This window comes from Zosterops lateralis (genome assembly GCF_965231275.1).
Source record: "Zosterops lateralis genome assembly, chromosome: 2".
Classification (NCBI taxonomy): Eukaryota; Metazoa; Chordata; class Aves; order Passeriformes; family Zosteropidae; genus Zosterops; species Zosterops lateralis.
This window is the reverse complement of record NC_139763.1, coordinates 86,812,456-86,831,354: the sequence shown is the minus strand read 5'-3', so window position 1 is coordinate 86,831,354 and position 18,899 is coordinate 86,812,456. Positions and strand designations below refer to the sequence as shown.

The 18,899-nt window shown below is 43.2% G+C and overlaps 1 protein-coding gene across 7 annotated transcripts in view; it reads right to left on the bottom strand.

The window, feature by feature from the left end:
* Positions 1 to 821: 821 nt before the first annotated feature.
* The window catches only part of PAK1 (p21 (RAC1) activated kinase 1), a 75,418-nt gene continuing 57,340 nt past the window's right edge, over positions 822 to 18,899 (bottom strand). For all 7 annotated transcript variants that reach the window (XM_083884850.1, XM_083884846.1, XM_083884845.1 and 4 more), the window contains 6 exons: positions 17,619 to 17,731; positions 12,158 to 12,275; positions 11,602 to 11,701; positions 9,644 to 9,840; positions 7,970 to 8,107; positions 822 to 6,103 (listed from right to left, as the gene is read on the bottom strand). In XM_083884850.1, coding sequence (XP_083740976.1) covers positions 6,017 to 6,103; positions 7,970 to 8,107; positions 9,644 to 9,840; positions 11,602 to 11,701; positions 12,158 to 12,275; positions 17,619 to 17,731 — 753 coding nt within the window. In that variant the 3' untranslated portion in view covers positions 822 to 6,016. The remainder of the gene's footprint in view (positions 6,104 to 7,969; positions 8,108 to 9,643; positions 9,841 to 11,601; positions 11,702 to 12,157; positions 12,276 to 17,618; positions 17,732 to 18,899) is intronic.

Sequence of the window (18,899 nt, the reverse complement as noted above, 5' to 3'; positions counted from 1 at the left end):
CCTCACATTTGTAAAACACAACTTGATGGCTATTCCTCTGGCTTTCCTGAAAAAGAGCTGATGGAAAGCAACATTCAGCTCCAGCATCTGTTCTAGGCAGAGGGGATTTTATGGAGTCACATTGATTTCCTTATTCTAGTTGGTCAAGTCCCCCATTCAAGGTGTCCCCTTTTCTCTCAGTGACCTCTCTAAAACCTGGCTCAGCACCCAGCTGACTCATGGGAGCTTGCCAGAGCTGCTCCTCACCCCCAGATTCCACAGGTGCTGACCTCAGAAACTCCTCTCAGCACCTGGTTGGGCTTCTCAGACTTCAGAGTAAAACATCCAGACTAGTAGACACCCAGGCAGTATGACGAACTCCTCTTCTTGTCATCAGCCTTATCATACCAATCCTGAAAGAAAAGGTGGGTGCACATACTCATCTCAAACACACCCATGATTTCCTCCTCCGTACCAGGAGCCTCAGACACCAAACTTTACCTGCAGAGAAAACAACCAGCTGAGATTCCTTCTCTTCTTCAAGTTGTGGTCTAGATCCTGCTTCCAAGCTTGCTTTCCAGAACATTAACTATGTCCAAACAAGTTAAAATAAATGGTGAAAGTCACACTTGCTGCAACAACAGCTTTTACTGTAATCACTTTGCTCAATCAAATAAGATCTGATTAATCTAAAATAGGTCAGAGAAACACAACCTCTGCTTAAGCACCCACATTCATTTCTACTATCACTGCAAGGATCAGTGAAACAGCAAGTCAAGCAGAACCAAATAATTAATCAAGGTTTTATTTAAGGTTTCAATTTTTATTTTTAAAATGGCTGAGCTGACCTGGCACATTAAACAAACCCAGCAGTACAGTACAGGAGTTATGCCAAGGCAGCATGGGGAGAAGTACATTATCCAGCAGATTTTAAAACTGCAACAACCTCTGTATTTCCAGATGGGACACGACACAAAGACATGTACCAACAGCAGAGAGCTGCAGTCAGAAATCAGTATGTGCGTAGCAAAAAGCCTTCTTTACAAACACAAGACCAAAGTTGGGTGGCTGCTAACACGATCCCAAAGCAGAGCTGATCTCAAAAAGACAAGACACTGATGCTGCAAGGCAGGAGGGAACAAGCTGCTTGTCATCCACAGAAGCCTGTGTTAAATTCATTTCTGCTGTTTCACACATTCAGGAAATCTGGCCTCTCTCTTCAGTTCCTTGGCACATCAAGGCCATCTCCTCTGTTCTAACTCCACTTTTCCTTTTCAGCTGAATTTTGTGATTTTCTGTTTCTCCTGGATTAGCTCCAGCTCTTAGCACAGGCTGTGACTCAGAGCCATATCGCTACTCCACTGTCCGCTTTCAGCACCTTTTCCCTTCCCAGGCTCCTTTCTGCTCTCCTCCTTCAGAGATGCTGCTGCTATGAGATACAGCAGGCTACTGTGGCACTCCCTGAATTTCCTCAGCCACTGTGTAATTGAAGTTTTAACCTTTGCTTCATCCTACCCTTTGGACCAACTCTGTCTCTTTCCCACCACTCGCTGTAGGTTCCATCCTGGCAGCAAGTTTCTGTCCAGCTCCCATCTGTATTGCAGTTTTGCTGCTGTTGGCCTTTCCCTGTTAAAGCTGGCAGCTGTTTCTCCAAGATCCCACCTTTGCCTCTGTGAATTGTCAACAGCAACAAACTATGAGATCCTACAGCATTTGTTATACATATGCTCCATCCAGTTGGGCTTATAGCCCCAAAATACATTTACAGGCTCTATTACAGCTGAAGCAAGAAGCCATTAAAAAGTCTTACCATTTTACGGGGGAAAGGTGAGCAGACAATCAGTCCACCTTTACCAGTTTTAACACTGAAGATTTTGCCATTCACCAGATTATGGACTATGCTCATAATTAGGGCTTCAAACAAATATTATTCTTGGAAAACTGGTCAGAACCAATTTTGCTGCCAGCAAAAGAAGGGTGGGTTCTAAAAAAGCAAGCACCTACTACAGACCATTGCAACCCTTTCTTGCACAGTACTCTGCTGCCAACGTGCCCTACTTACACCGACCTGTAGCATTTTGAGACAGACAGATTAGTATACTAATACTAACAGCGATCTCAGCTAAGAGAGAGACTTCTATCCACCTCACAATCCTGACCAGGCAGCATTCTCAGCACTTTTTCAAAACCAAAACCCCCTGTAAAGGGGCATCAAGTTGGCAACAAAACACTGCAGCAACTCCAGCTGCTTTGCAAAACTGGCTTTTGTGTCGATGTGGTGTCTACCCACCAAACCCCTTCTCAAGCCTTAGCCAGATCGTTTAAGTCAAGTGAGTGTCTCCATGGAAACCTCCTTTCTTAAGGAGCCTCCTTTGCTGGAGAAATCCCTGCACCTCTTTTATGTAAACGGGAAAGGCAGTTTGGTAGGAGCATAATGCCTGTCTAGAGAAGCGCCTGTAGCAACAAATCAGTCAGATTTATGTTCTTTAAAAACTCATCCATTCAATGAAGACATTTCAGGGATGGCTAAAGGTGTGCTACTGCAACCGGCCAGTTCTGCTGTGCCCTCCATCCCTGTCCTGGCTCTCCACTTTCAGCCTCACAGAACCACATAATATCCTGAGTTGGAAGGGATCCACAAGGATCCTTGAGTCCAACTCTTGGCTCTGAACAGGAAAACCCCAAGAATCACACGGTGTGCCTGACAGTGTTGTCCAAATAACCTGTCTTCTTCCCACATGGTCTCCATACCCCTCTCACACACAAACTCTTGGACCCGTTAAATTGTTTGTTCTAAAAAACCTCTAAACTCTAAAAATCCCTAATAGCTAAAGTAATACAAATCAATGCCCACTCTTGAAACATAGGAAAAGTCTTATTGAAGATATCAATTAATACTTAAATAAAACATTCTCTGTGTTTAAGAAAAGAAGATGTTTTAGCCTCTCTCTCCACCAAGCCCTTTGTAAACTGTAGGATATGAAATTATTTCTGGTATAAGACTGCTTGACATCTCTCAAAAAGGAAATCAATTTTCTGAAAGGACAGTCAAAACAATTGAATATTTAATGTTCTAATATGGAGGAGAGAACTTTAATATTAGCAGACAAATTAATAATTAAGAGCTGTGATTAAAAATGGTTTCAACTCAGGCAAATCAGTTAATAAGAGAAAGTTAGGGGGGGAAAAAAGGCACAAAAGAAACTGTCCAGTTGGAGTCACTTTCAAGTAACAGGAGAGACAAGATATTCTTAGAAAAATAAGCCCTGGAGATTATTTTTTGAGTCAAAAAGTTGCTATTTAAGAGCCCTTTGTAGACTAGGACTGTGTGGTAGACAGGAAGGGTTCTTTAAAAGCCAACAGAGGTGCTGGTGCTGGGCGACTCACACAAAAAGAGGGGGGAGAAAAGGATGCAATTCAGAACAACTAGAACAAAATAAAACCATTCACCTAAGATTAGGCTAATTACATTTTTTAAAAAAGATTTTCTGAAAACGTAAAAACATGATGTGTCTGGTAACTAGAAACTAGGTCCAGGCACGCTGTAGCAATCACCCCCTTTTCCTACCCACCCATCGTGAGTGGGGACAAAACAGCCTGGGACAAGATGACACACAAGCATGGGCACAGTCTTGCAGCTTTTCCCAGCAGAACGAAAGGCTTTTGGTAACACCCCTCTCCAGCAGCCAACAGAAACCAGGCAGGACCGAGTCCATGTGGAAGTCCACGAAACAGAAGCACATTGTAAGAGGAGGGATAAACAGTTACTGTTGATCCCTTTTCATTATGCATTAGAGGATCCAGAAGAGCAAATAAAACACATAAAAACAACCTTTTCTATCTTGCATGGGGAAGTTTAGTAGAAATCTTGCTGCAGGAAAATAAAATCCTGTACAAACTCACAGCTAGGACATATCTGCATTAAGGTTCTCATCTCAATGAGATGCAGAGAAGGGAGTGGGGAAGGGAATCAAAGTCAGAGACATTAAGCACATTGTGGATCAAATTGAACCCTGTGCTGTCTGAAAAATAGTCAACTGCCAAATCTGCCAGTCAAATGAGGTTTTAGATCAAGAGAGATCTAGCCACTAATTCTATTCCTCCCACATATGTCATCCTGAGTCTTCCAGAGGGAATACAAAGTCCTTTTCAAAGGGAATTATTTAAGCATAGTGGCCTTCCGTTCCACAATTTCCATCTAAGCTTCAAGCAAATGAGCTCATCAATAGATCATATCCCTTTCCAGGTTGGCAGCTGTATATTCATTCTTGGATACAAGCTTTGTGAGAGGAAACTTAACAATACTGGGAGCTGAAATATACATACACAAACGGAGAGAGGCTGCAAATTTGGGCAACAGATTTCACCCCTCAGCCTAGTGTCAAACACTGACTATCCTGGAGCACAAAGGATAGGAGAAGGCCCCTCAAGCAAAAGAACTCACAAAGTACCTACACCCAGTAAAGCTGGTGTAATAGCTGGCATGGCCTGTGAAGCCAATCAGAAAAATATATTTAATTAAAGCCCAGCTCCAGGGAGGAAGTGTCTGAGCCAGCAGCAGGTCTTAGCTGGAATGAAGGAACGAATTTCTGTCTAAGAAGGAATGAATTTCTGTCTAACAGAAAGATGAGAAGTTACTTCAGAACAGGTTTAAATTCACCCCATTTGTGACCAAAGCAGTACAGAGAAAGCAGCTCCCACAGTTACAACAGACATTTTTTGCATCGATTTTCTCTATGTGTAAAGTTAGGCCCTTGGGAGCTACTGGCTATCCCAAAGGACTGCAGAAGAAAGGATAAGAAACAAAGTTAAATTACTTCATCCAACACATTCAAGAACCTGTTGACCGTATGAGCAATGACAGACTTGGCTGGTGACAGTGAATTCTCCAGTTCTTCTCTAGCCCCAAGTTAAGAAACGCAGCAGTCACTTTATTTAAAATCAATATACAGTTGAACATAAGCCCAGTGTTTACAACCAATCCCTCTTCTAGTAGTTCCACATTTCTTGGTGTTTTACAGACTATTGGTAACCCAAGGAATCAGTAGCATAAAAACTATCATTTCAAAAAAATTGTGTCCTCACATTTCCACGGAGAAAGCAGCATCCATTATCAGTTTGTTTTCCATTGGACTTCCGCTAAGTAACAAGATTTGACAAAATATTTTGCAGGCAAATCTTGTCTTTACAATAGTAATTGCTCTTTTTGTTAATCACACAGGGCAGCATCTCTAAAAAGCCTTACAGAACTGATAAAATAACCCTAAAAGAGCTCTGTCATTTTCATTCCTGTGACTTATTTCCTAGAACAACAAAAAAATATTTGAGATTTGTTTAACTAGTAGAGTTGCCACTAATGGGAAAAGGGGGGAGTAGGTGGCAGTTCACACAATTTGGCAAAGAGATCATCCATGAAATAAGTTCTTCAATGGCTGCAGGAAGCACACAGAAGCTTTGTCCATACTTCCTCGAAGCATCCAGCAGTGCTGCAGGAGGGATGCACCTTCACCCCCTTGTTCCCCTCTCAGCTGAGAGCTGTTCACATTGCTGCTGCCTGCTTCCTTCCCTCCTCAGGTCATCCAAAGCACAGAGCAGCCTCCATGGTGTAATAGCAGCTTGGCAGAAGCAGGCAAAGTGCAGCCAGCAAAAGATTTAATTTATTAAGATAAACATGGTCTAAGGCTCCACATTATTTTTAAAAATAAACATCGTAAGAAATACAAGAACAAACTGGCTTCTCTACTTGTAGGTCACGTTCAGACGCTCTCAGAAAGATCTTCTCACCCACACAAAATGTTCTTCCCCTCTCATCCCCATCACGAGGATGGGAGGACAGTTCACCATGCAAGATCAGCCATGCCCTTGCTGTGTGCCCTTCCACATACAGCGGACAATGCCTCTGCCACCCTTCAGGGGAAGTTAAAGTTTTAAGAACACCCTTGTGAGGAAGGAGCACACAGGAAGAAGGGCAAGTAATTCAGTCTCTGAAATGAACATCTAAAAGTCTTGACATGATGACTGTGTTGACTTCACCACTTCAATGGTTGTTCTTGGCTGCCTCTTTAGCTGCAATAATCAGAGGAGTGAGACTGGAGAGAGGCTTTGCAATTTTCAAGAACTGGTGCTAGGACAGAACAAAAGGAAAAAATGGTTAGATTTTTCAGAACATGCCCAGAAGTGGCTATTCTAAGCATTTTCACCTAAATCCATCTAAAATCTAAGAATCTACTCTAGTCTCTGAACACGTGAACCAGAAGATCTGTTACTACTACAAAATTTTGGGGATTGCCTGAAGACATGAAGAGATTTGCACCCAACACATGCTAAATTATCCAATGTTCAAGGATCAAGCAAAACTTAGCAAACTCCCCTGGGGAATTATAAAATTGCAAAGTAGTGAAATCCACTGTTTACTAAAGTAGTGTGAAATCCAAGGTCTACTAAGGTCTACTAAAACCAGCCTGTGTTGGTTCAGACAAGGCACAGGGCTCCATGCCGGAATCACCTCATTTCCCTGTTCCCCATTGTCACAGGTCTGGAGAAAGCAAACCTGCCTTGGCCTTCTACCAGATGTAATAAATTTGCAAAGCAGCTGAAACTTAGGACAGCAGCACAGAGCTTGCAACACAGCACCATTCAGTCTCCTATACAGGTGCTCTTCTTTAAATAAAACAGTATTGATTATCAAAACAGTTCTCAGGTGAGAGTGAAGGGCAAGTCCACAAGCTGTTCTGAAAACAAAAAGCAGCAATAATCTGCAAGACTTCTGAGCACCAAAGGGAACAATCACTCAAGGCAACATGCTTCAGAGATGGAAAAAAATAAAAACTAAAACTTCAGAAGCCACAAGGTAGTTAAGAACAGGCTGAAGTGTTACAGTCAGAATGTTCTCCTGTCCTAAGGAACAGGACATAACTTCTGATATTTTAGGAATGAAAAGTCCAGAAGATAAAATGATCTTTCAGCTACTAGCATATTGTCAGACATTTATGTTTCATTATAGTCTCAAAAGGCAGCAACACATCCAAGTCTGAGCCCACTACACAAATTAGTGGAGAGAAAGGAAAACAAAAAATGGAAACTGTCTGATATATAAGGTCTGAGTGTTCCTGATCACAGGTCTATTTTACAAAGCCTTACATGTACCCTCATGGCAAATTTGATAGAAGGAACACACAAACCACTCCTCTCATCCATGTTGGTAAAAGTCCTAGTAGCTTGGTCCTCAACTCTCATTGTGAGTTCAGACTAAGACATCAAGTTTTCAGTGAAATATGTGAATATAGGGTGGTGAGGTTGCCCAGAGAAGCTGTGGATGCCCCATCCCTGGAATGTTCAAGACCAGGTTGGATGGGGCTTTGAGCAGCCTGGTCTACAGGAAGGTGTTCCTGCCCATGGCAGAGGATCTTTAAGGTCCCTTCCAATCCAAGCCATTCTATAATTAAGATATCTCACAAGCTTTGTTCCATCATCTCTGTAAGGAGTAGTATCAGGCAAAATGTGGTAAAAGTGAAATGCTCCAGTTAATTGAAGCCATGAATGTTTCAAAGAGCTTTGTGATCCCTCCTCCCAAACAGCCCGAGTATCTGATAGCTAGAAGGCTTCCTGCTGTCCAGATTGGAACAAGCATGACAAGACTGTGACAACACACACAGATGTTATGGCCAGCCATGTGAAGAAACCAGGGGTCTCAGCATCTGACAGGCCTGGGACACAGCTATTATTTGAGGTTGGACACAGAACACGCTGCACAGCTGCTGCCAGTAGCCAGTACTGGAAAGGGAGCAGTCTGTTATCACTTTATTATAGATTATGTTTGAGAGTCGTGGTTTTCAGTTGCTTTTTTCCCTCCGAGAGGTAACCTTAGCTGTGCTTGTGCTTTCAGCTGATGCAGTATTTAAGACCTTAAACAAGATCTCGCCCCTAAGCCTGGCTTCACTCAGGATTGTATGATTGCATTGTTCCACCAGTCTTGCTCCCCATCACCTACCTGTAGCAGCTCTTTTGCAGAACCTCTCTTTTCCACGTCCATTTCAAGACAGCGATTTAAGAAGTCTCGGAATATGGGTGAAAGCTTTTCTGGATTCTGCAGTTCTGGAGTCCCGTTAGTAGCAATGAGATACAGGGCCTGAGACAAAAACAAGCACCCAGGAAACAGAAGGTTATGAAGATTAGATTCCATCTCTGGATTAGAGACACCCATTTCTCCTCTCCCTCCCCACATTTCAATGGGGAGGAAAAAAACCCACCTTATCAGGATCACTAATCAATGCCTACATTTCAGCACATAGAATAGCTGCCAGACCTATTTTTTGTGGATGAGATCCAATCCTTTATTGTTTTACCCTTGTAATCTGGGTTTGGATCCTGCAGCCCTCTCAATGGATTACAAGGACAAAAACAACATTCCAGACTGTTTACATAGGGAAGTTAACTGGCATGACTTTACTATTACTCCTGTAATGATTATATCCTCATGGGAAGGTAACCCTTACTAAATAGATTTTTTTTCTATTGGTACTCTGCCTAAGTGCACAAGGCCTAAAATAACAACATGTTAAAGATGCAGCTGGCTCTTTACAAAAGATGTCCAGCAGATCCTTGGGCATCTTTTAACATCCTGCAGAAAAAAGCAGTTTTGCTACTGCTTGGGGATAAAGCATTCACAAACATCCTCCTCTGAGAATCAAGACGCTCAAAATTAATCCATTTCAGGATTTCATGTGAGAAATTTCCAGGATGAATTTTCAAAAGGAACAGAAATCTGTCAGAGGCTTGTTAATATACAGGCCTTTTGAGCACATCACTCAGCACATCCCCACGGGAGCAGTCTGATAGCCTGGGATTGGCATAAATTGAATTAAATGAAGCCAAAGTATTGTTACTTTAACTCAACACTGTTTTATTCCTTACAGTCTTCTTGGCTGCTGCACTTCTGTCCCAAAATTCCCTTCCATTGCAAGAGATGGAAAAAAAAAATTAAACAAAATTTTTCTAGATCCCTCCAACCCCTGTAACTGGGGAAAATGCCATAAACCTAGCTTATATTAAGAGCAGTAATGTCCCTACATGCTGACAGCATATCTCCTTTTGTTAATAATTAAACAAAGGAAAGACATCAGGAGGCTTAAGCCCTGTCTAAAGGCTTATTATATTTCTAATTTTACTTGGAGTGTGCAAGGAGGAACAATCTGCCCATAGGAAAAAGCTCCTACTAGAATAGAATCACAGAAACATAGAATGCTTTGGGTTGAAAGTGACCTTAAAGATCACCTAGTTCCAATACCCTTGCCATGGGCAGGGAACCTTCCACTACACCAGGTTGCTCAGAGGAGAATTCTCTCATTCACAGTGTAGAAAGTTTCAAGACCTGACACCTTTGTTGCCTTAAGGTAGAACTTCTGCTTCCATTAGCATCCCAGAAAGTGGGAAATCATGAGCGTGCATGATCTAACTCACAGAGGAACCCACACCTCTGCTACCCAGAGCAAACCATGGCTTTTAACTAAGACTGTCTCAGTCTTCTCACTATGACATCTAAGGAGACCACAGAATTGCTTGAATTAGACAGGGCAGGAGGTGATGAAACCACACCAGAGGATTCACATGAGCTCAGTTTCCCCAGCAGCTTAGTGAAGACCTGAGGAAAAAAGCACTGGCTTACTCTCAGAGGGTTCTCATTGAGGTAGGGAGGCTCTCCTTCGATCATCTCGATGGCCATGATCCCCAGAGACCAGATATCCACCTTGGGCCCGTAAGCTTTCCGCGTCACCACTTCAGGTGCCATCCAGTACGGGGTGCCCACCATGGTGCTGCGTTTACTCTGCTCAGGAGTGATCTGGGCACAGAAGCCGAAGTCAGCTGGAAAATGAAAGTAGGGTGGAGGGAAAAGACACAGGAATCAGCAAGTTTCTCCAAAAACAGCCCTTACTGACACCAGAGCTGCAGTACACTTTACCCTGCTGCACTGTCTGGTGTGCTGCTGCTGCAACTGTGACAGGAGGAGTGGTTTTGTGGCTAACACAGAGGATGGTGTTTAGAGCTAAGTTTCTAAACCTGACTCTCTGAGGCCATGAGGATTCTAGAGCTGCTGACTTGTTTATGTGAAAGATGGGGATCAGGAAATAACCACACACAGAAGTTAAGACACTCAGCTGTGTTGCAGCATCACACAGATGCTACACACTATGTAATACATGGTCTAAAGACCATTCCTGGGTATGTGAAAACAGGAACTAATGCAAGTCTGATCTAGATATGCCCCTCGGACAACATGCTGAACTGTCTGGTGATATTTTCTGTCTAAAGGGTATTACTTCCCCTGTAGACATATCATCAAACAGCATTTTTTTTATAGAGGAAAGAGTGTTCAGAATAAATTTAAAATACCTAAATTTATATTGATTATTTTCTTTGAACAGAGAGAAAGATGGAGGGCCTTCACACGAAGATGCTGTGCCCTATGTCTTATTTGTATTTGGCTCACCAAAAGAAAACTAAATCTATTCTTGTGAGCCCAGCAGAATCAACACAGCAAGATGCACTGCCCATCCTGACCCCCTATGGCATCACAGGTCTAATTTTACACAGAATGATGAAAATTAAACTGATTCCTAGCTGAGTTTTCATCAAGGGTAAATACCAGGAAAGGACATATGGTTCATAAACAGGGCAAATTTCCAGCAGAGCTGACAAGCAGCTCAGATCCAGAAGGTTACTGCATCATGTCCCCAGGGATTTCTCTAACTTTAACTACAGCCCGGTACCAGCACACCATCCTCAAAGAAGTTACTCCATAAGGATAGAGCACTTTGGCCCCCATCAGTTATTCATTGCTAACATTCCTGAGATCTGGCTCTACCAAAGTGCAGCTTTAGTTTAAAAAGCAATTATGTGCAAAAAAACCCCACCTTCTTACTCAGCATATCTGCACTCTGAATTTTGAGTCATATCTGCTGTCGCTGCTGACAAAAATAGATTTATTTATGCCTGTTGGGTGCTAGCCAGCAGAACTGAGAGGAAGAAAAAGGGAGCACCATTCTGTTAAAGCTATGGGTGGAAGATAATAATTCACTGGTTTCCAGGCTTATCTCTGCACGGACAATGACAAGCATAACAGCTACCTTAGCACCTGAGGGGCAGAACAGTCTCAAGATTTTCATTAGTAGTGTTACCACGAGGAGGAAGCAACATTTAGGTTCCAGTCTGGGTTGGCATTGTAAGATTAAATGATTTCTAGTTACAAAGTTTTCAATTCTCCCTCCACTTCTCCTGCCCCTTGAGTACCTGCAATATTTTCCAGACTGAAGAGGTTGTTCATAAGTAAAGACTTCTAGCCTTACACCTTCCAACCCAGCTTTTTAGACTGGAGTAGCATTAAAATACTGTTATTTTAGTTCAAATAAACAGATGGCCCAAAGCTAAACGAAGCCCAAGCCTCACTTCAAGTCTGGTATAAGTTCACAAAACAAATGCCACAGAAATATCTACAGTAGCATTTCTACAGGCTGTTCATCATGACAGCATCAAGCACCTCAAACACCCATCTCTCTAAAATGCCTGGCCCAGAGCAGATAACTGGCACAGGTTGGTAAGTCATAAGCAGTATCATTCCCTGCATACTTAGTTTGACAGAGCCATCCATTCCCAGCAGGATGTTGTCACTCTTGATGTCCCTGTGAATAACTTGGTTTGAATGGAGGAATTCCAAGGCTTGGAGACACTGAAAAATAATTGAGATATTCTTACTGTGCATGAAATGATTCACCAGTCACAATCAGCCAACTAAAGGACTCAAACAGACTGTGCACTTTTGGTAGTAAGGGTGCAGTGTATTAGGACCTTTTCATATATTCAGTATGTGTAGGGCCAGAGAGACATATCACACTGGGATCAGCAGGTCCTAGGAGGACAAGATAGCCCCAAAACACTTGAAGAACAGACAAAACCAAGAGGATCCCACCCTCATTTTCCACTCTAGTTCCTCTTTCTGGGGTGAAACATGAGGCTTGCATTAGAATTGTATGCTGCAACCTCACAGGTGAAATCCATCCCCTAGAAGAATGACTGTCACATTACAGAAACTGAAAACATTTCCATGGAGTCAGGAACAGGTTGTGGAATGTCTGTGTCCCACTCCCAAGCAGAGCTCCCCCGGAGTGTGAGCAGTGCCCCTTACCTCCCGGCACACGGCGGCAATTTGTCCCTCGTCCATGCAGGTCTCTGTCACCACATCTGTTAGAGAGCCTCCTGCCAAGTACTCCATCACCACCCAGAGCTCTTCTCCTACAAGGTAACTGCAGAGCCCAAGCCAGATTTTAAAAATCAAAATGCACAGGGTTTTAAAGCTCTCTTACAAGTGCAATAAAAACATGAGCTGCATTTAACAGTGCTGGGGAACCACATACTCCTGGCACTTTCTGGGCATGGGAGCATCTGATCACAACCTAAATGACCAAAGAGAAGGGTGAACACAGAAAGTTGAGGAGAGATGTAGTGGGAGATCTGGCTACAAGTTTCCTGTCCATAAAAGCAAGGCTGAATTTTTCTGCCATGGAAAGGAGGCAAACTAAGATGGAGACCTGACTTTACAACTGCTCCTGCTGCTGAGAGAGAAGACAAAGTGTACTACTCAAGGATGGGGTCCAAGCATGCAACCCAGATATCTGGCACACAGCAATAGCTTCTGAGGGCTCTTGCACTGGAAGAGGTAGCTGGAGGCTGTTTCATTACTGGCATCCTCCTGCTCTCAGCAACTGACTGCTTTGCCTCAGCCCTCGGACAGTTCTGGGTGACACAGAAGATGGCTACTCACAGTCAATCATGAAAAAGCACTTCTTTTTTAAGCACCATGCATTTGAAAATCACCTTAACCTTTTCCACATTATCAAACTAGTCTGTGATTTGGTCTGAAAATTTCAGAACCACTCATAAAGGCAAAGGAATACACCTTACTGGATGAAACAGCAAATCTAAGACTTAAAATAAAAAAGGAAACCTCCAAAAGGCAGGTCTTTTCTAAAAACGGCCCATAGGAAGATGGGGAGGAGACAGCTGAGATGAGAGTGGCTTTTCTCAGTCATATGGGATATTTGTCTCTGCTGTGTGCATGTACCCATGCCTAAAACTGGAAGATGGGAGATGAAGACTTCAGCAATAATTCATAAAAAATAAACAAAAAAAAATTTAAAAAATCAAAACACAAACCAAATATAAAACAAACAAACAACAAACAAACAAAAAAAACCCCCAACAAACACCACCCAACTATTTCTGCCACTTTTTGGTCCCCATCAACACAAACTTCTATAGCAGAAGATACATCAGGATCATCAGGATGACACATTCCTGAAGGAAGAAATAATCAGTTTGAAAACCTGCCTTTTCAGCCTGTCCCCTCATTTTCAAGTGAGTGGACAGATGAGTCAAAAGTGAGAGGGCAGAGAACCTAATTAAAAGCTTCATCTGGCATTAGAGTTCATCAAGGATACATTTGCTTTACCATGAAACACTGATCCCACTGAGGAATGAATTTGCCAGGAGCCAAATGCAAAAGCTGGGATAGGTACTAAGTACCAGTTAAGTAGGAAAAAAAAATAAAGGAGAAAGAAGTCATTAAACTTGGCATGGAAAGTAGACAGAGATGAGTGAGACATCACAGGAGTGAGCAAGGTGTGGTATTTATCCTCAAAGGACACACTGAGAACACTAAGCTGATGAAAAAAATCCCCCTAAATAGTAATAATAGTCTGAGCTACACCTGGATGACAGTAGTGTTGCAGTTATGGACAGCTTTTAATTCCAGAGACGAAGTGGGTGTCTTGGTTTGCTTTTGCTGAAGACTGTGTAAGGAGGTGCCACCTGCAGATTCTTCCAGGATACAAAGCCCAAGGGCACAGGGCTGTGCTCCTGCAGCAGAGAGGTCTCAAACTCCATTATGGAACAGAAGCTGATGCACTGGCATTTTGTTTTCCCAGCATTACAGACCCCAGCAACAGCAGTACACCTGCAGAGCAGCCCCTCTGAGTGAGAGAGGAGCAGCAAGACTGCTTTCAGAAGAACTCCTGATAACTCTGTGGGTCATTTACCTTCTGTTGGGCTCTGAAAGCCCAGCTCCAGCTACACTCTTCCTTCCTAGCCCTATGCCATAGCTAGTTCTTCACTTCTGCAAATCAGGCTCTTTGCAGATTTTATCAGCACCCTCTCAACAAATCACCCACCACGAACCTTGCAAGGTTTCCCTTCATTGCCAGTAGCACTCTCTGCAGACCAAATCCACTCCCTGCAGCCCAAATGCACTTGCCTGTAAGAATGAGGGCAGAACAGGCTCTTTGCATGACAATCTCAGGTTCCACATGCTGGGAGCAAGCTGGTATCTCTCTGCAGCCAAAATAGATGGAGCGAGCCAAGAACCACACTGTGAAACCAAAGCTAAGCCATGAGCAGCCACAAACATGTGCCAAGACCCTGGCAACTCAATAACTGATAGATTTGACATAACACACAGGGAGGTGAAATTAACAGTGGCTCCCTGCCAGCTGCCACTGAAGGAATGTCATTTCAGGGGGGTACTGTCTAGGGGATCTTTCCACTCTTGCCAGTTTCAGTCACTGAGCTGCCCACCATAGACAGGACTCAAACCCACTCTCTCAGCAGTTCTAGAGACACCACCAGGAGCTCCATACACCTACAGGCTATTCTGATGCGACATCAGGTGCAGCATGGTGTCACATATTGTCACCCACAGTCATCTTCCATAACAAGCTGGCAGTAAGAGAAACCTGAGGAAAATCTTTGAGGAAGAAGATGGTCTACAGCTTTCTCTTCATCCATCTGCAAGAGCAGGTAATGTCTGATCCTGTAAGGTGCTCCTCAGCCTCCACTTAGATACCTTAGGGATTTGTTCACCAAGCCCTCTCTATCACAAATACACGTTCTTTACTGATAAAATTGATGGAATTTGGAATTTCCCAGAAGTGCAAGTCCATTCATTACAGGATTTTTCACCAGTAACATGCCTTCTACAGGCAAACATGAATGTAGCCTGGAAAGAAACCAGTGTGTTCTCGTAGCATGACTGTCTTACATCTTCAGCTTTATTCATTGACCATCCATCCCTACTACAGTTTGGGGTTGGAATAACAGAGGCTACCACTTATTTGGAGGGTTTATTAAATTAAGGAGTTATTGAGAACAAAACTAAAGGGCAGGAGTTTGCTTTGCCTAGTGTTAGGCATCTAATGCCTGTGTTTAGATGGCTGAGTTTAGAAGCAGGGCTCTGAGGGCCTCTTTCATGCAGCAGAAAGGAACTGGCACCTCCAGCAGGTAACTCAGCACAAGTGGCTGTTTGTCTGTACAGAAGACTAGTGTCACTGTCTTCAGAGCCAGATGCTTCTAAATCCAGCTCCCAAGTACAGCTGAATTAGGCCGTGTCACTATCTTAAATATCACAGCACACCTTTGTGCAATGCTGGCTGCTACAACTGCAGCAGAAAAGCTGCTTAACCACAAGCAAGTAGGCCATGCAATTAACAGAGGACAAAGCACAGGAAACCCTTGCACAAGGGCAGGAGCTGAGAGAGCTGGTTTATGCCAATGACTACCTTGCAGCTCCCATTACTGACTCAGAAGGGGCGACACTGAAACAGAACCACAAAGCAGAAACCAGGCCCCGCAGTGATCAGCACATCCTTCCTCCACCTCCTTCAGCAGGAGGCAGAAGCCAGCAAGTGGCATCCAAATATCAACTTAATTCAGCATTTGGGAGGCACAGGCACATGAGACCAGGTAGGAGGGACACAGCTCCCCAGCAACGGGATCCTGCAGCTGCAAAGCTGAAGTGGCATAACAGGCACAAGAACCCCCGTGTTCATCCCACTTGCTGTTCTGTCCATGTGCAGCACTCAAACAAAAGCTAATCCCTCTGAAAAAAGATTAGTGAAAGTGGAGGACAAAAGCAGCAGCTTTTGTTGCTGAAAGTTTGAACAAGACAGCAGGACATGGAGCTATCCTGCAGCTGAAATGCACTGGCTGGACAAGGCAAGTGCATGCACACAGCAATGCTCCCTAACAGGAAGAGCCTGTCTCTCAAACAGTTTTGTCAAAGCAAAGCCTCTAATGAGCCAGAAGGAAATAACCATTCTAGCCCAGATCCAATTCTTAACCACTTGTTTCGTTTTACACTGGTGACATTCTTCTCCTCTCTCTAGGAAGAGGGCGTGTGCCCAGCATCAGTTCCCTCACACACATCAGCACACACACCTCTGTTATAAAAATTTCAGGAGCAGACTTTCTGTCTCCTCAACAAAGCAGCTCTTTACAGCTATGCATGGGACACATCACCACAAAAATTCAGCAAAACAACTGTTTCAGTTTATAAGGACCACCTTTTTTGGCTAACATATTAAAAGCCTACAAAAGAAATCCATTAAAGAAACAGCTGATTAGATTTTGACACACGTGCAGAGCCAAGAAGCGTGCAAATCCTCTCTCAAATTTCCAGAGATTCTAGGTCACATCTCTTCTTTGTATCTTACAAAAAAACCAAGCTGCCAAGACTAAAGTCTGCAGCTCACCTTATCCAAGCAGTCTTCACCCTTACAATAAGGCAAACCTGTCATCAACAAACCTGTCAATCAACATTCAGATGTTGAGCGCAGCAGACTGAAAATTTTGCTGCAGCTCAAAGTTTTAACAAGTGAGTGACATAGGTTTGACACAAGGCAGCACTGTGATGATGGTGGTGAATTCAAGCCACCATGAAATGCTTTTACCTGTTGGGCTTTCAGCATCATAGAATGATAGAATGCTTTGGCTTCAAAGTGACCTTAAAGACCATCTAATTCCAAACCCCTGCCATGGGCAGGGACACCTTCCATTACATCAGGCTGCTCAGAGTCCCACCCAACCTGGCCTTGAACACTTCCAGGGCAGCCTGTGCCAGTGCCTGACCACTGCTCACAGTAAAGAATTTCTTCATTATATCTAACCTAAATCTATCCTCTTTCATCTGAAAACTGTTCCTTCTTGTTCTATCATTATCTGCCTCAAAAGTCACTCTCCCTCTTTTTACAAGTCCCCTTAAAATAGTGCAAGGCTGCATTGAGGTCTCCTCAGATGTCACATTATGTGTCATATGTCATTCACCCTCATTGCTGTTATGCTACTGTGCAAAAACCTCAGTGGACAGTCACAGGGACAAGACTACATCTAACTCTGGAGGCACCCTGCTCCTCTGGCAGCAGAACACCAGCACTGCTCAGTAGAAAAGAAAAGAAGAGGAAAGCAAATAGAAATAATACATTTCAAACTGTTGCTATTTCTCCTTTAGTAAAAGGAAGAAAATAAGCAGGAAGTTTGTTGTGTCAAATTTGGCAAAGGAGAGAGATGAAAAATAAAGTCCTGACAGGACCTTAGTTGCCGGCACCTCTGAAGGGAGCCTAGACATCCCATTAACCCTGGTTCAGATACTTGTTTCTTCTCATTTTGGAGAGAGACTGCCAGGCCACCCACATTGGCACATGCATTAAGCAATGCAAGGTTGTCCTACGCTTGCATTAAGCTGAGCCAGGAACCCTTAATTCACTGACAACCAAGTGTTTTCCAGTGTCCCATTGCGAGCCCTTCAAGTACTGACATACCTGTCCAAGTAGTTGACAATGTTGGAGTTTTTGTTTTCCCTCATCACAAGGATCTCATTAATAATCAGTTCTTTTTTGGGCTGCTGCTGCAAATTCATCTGTTTGATTGCAACCTGCAGTGAAAAGAAGTCAAGTAAAGCATTATTGCAGGAGTCCCCCAGAAACCTGCCAGTACCAGTCCATTTAGTCCCACATTCACATGAGGGAGGAAAAAACACCTTTTCATCATGAGGTCACTTTTTCATCATTAGCTACTGAATTCCATAACTCCACAAGTGCCTGCAGCCAGTCCATTTCCACACATGCTGGATGATGCTTAATGAAAAAAAGAATGAGGGGAATTGCCATTTTCATACTGGGCCTTAATGTCACAGATGAATAGCCATCTCCATCTACAGTTTCTTGGTAACAAAGAGATCCCCTTACTCTGATACAGACTGGTATGTCAAAAACTTCTTGTTTCTGAAAAGACTCTTATTAATTTTATTTTAATTGGATGTTTCTAAACTTTTTTTGATGTCTTTTCCTCTGGCCCCATGCAAATTTCAGATTCTAGAAAGCTAAAGTAGGGTGGGTAAATAACACAACCATGCTTACTACTTCAAAGTAGCAACTCTATTTCTTTTGTCACAACAAGACCTGGGAGAGAGAAGCACCAATGTTTAGATAAAAGGCTGAAAATAAATGAATTGGAGTCAGCTTTATGTCCAGTCATGCCTGAAGGGCAACAGGGATGGATTTGTCAGCTGCAGCCTTTTGGTTTAGTAGTTTTCTTCCTGTTTCAGGATATCTGCTCTGCATGTATGTATGCAAAGAGCAGGAAGATTACAACACGTTTTTAACTCTTGTATTCAAGTTTCCTCACTACCAGTACTTCATGAGAGCACCTGACCCTCAGAGGACCCTTCAAATCAGTAAAGGACAGCTGGGGGCAGAGATAACTATAGAGGTTACAACTCAACTGTCTTTGGTACAATATTTAGGCAAAAGGAATGAAGAGAAACTATGCCTTTACAAAACTGCTAAGTACAGAGAAAGGAGCCTGGATGAATGGACAGGACCCAGCAACTACAGTAACTCACAAAAACAAGGATTAAAAAAAACAAGCCACAGAGTGCCAATATAGATGGATACAATTAGCATTTTGATAGTATAGCAGGGCAGACTATACAAAAATCCCAACACGAGAAGGCAAGAGTGGACAGACATGCTGGTTTTCCACAGTCCTCATGAGGGCTGCCAAACAGTACTTAAAGAAGACAAAAGCAAAAACCCCATGCT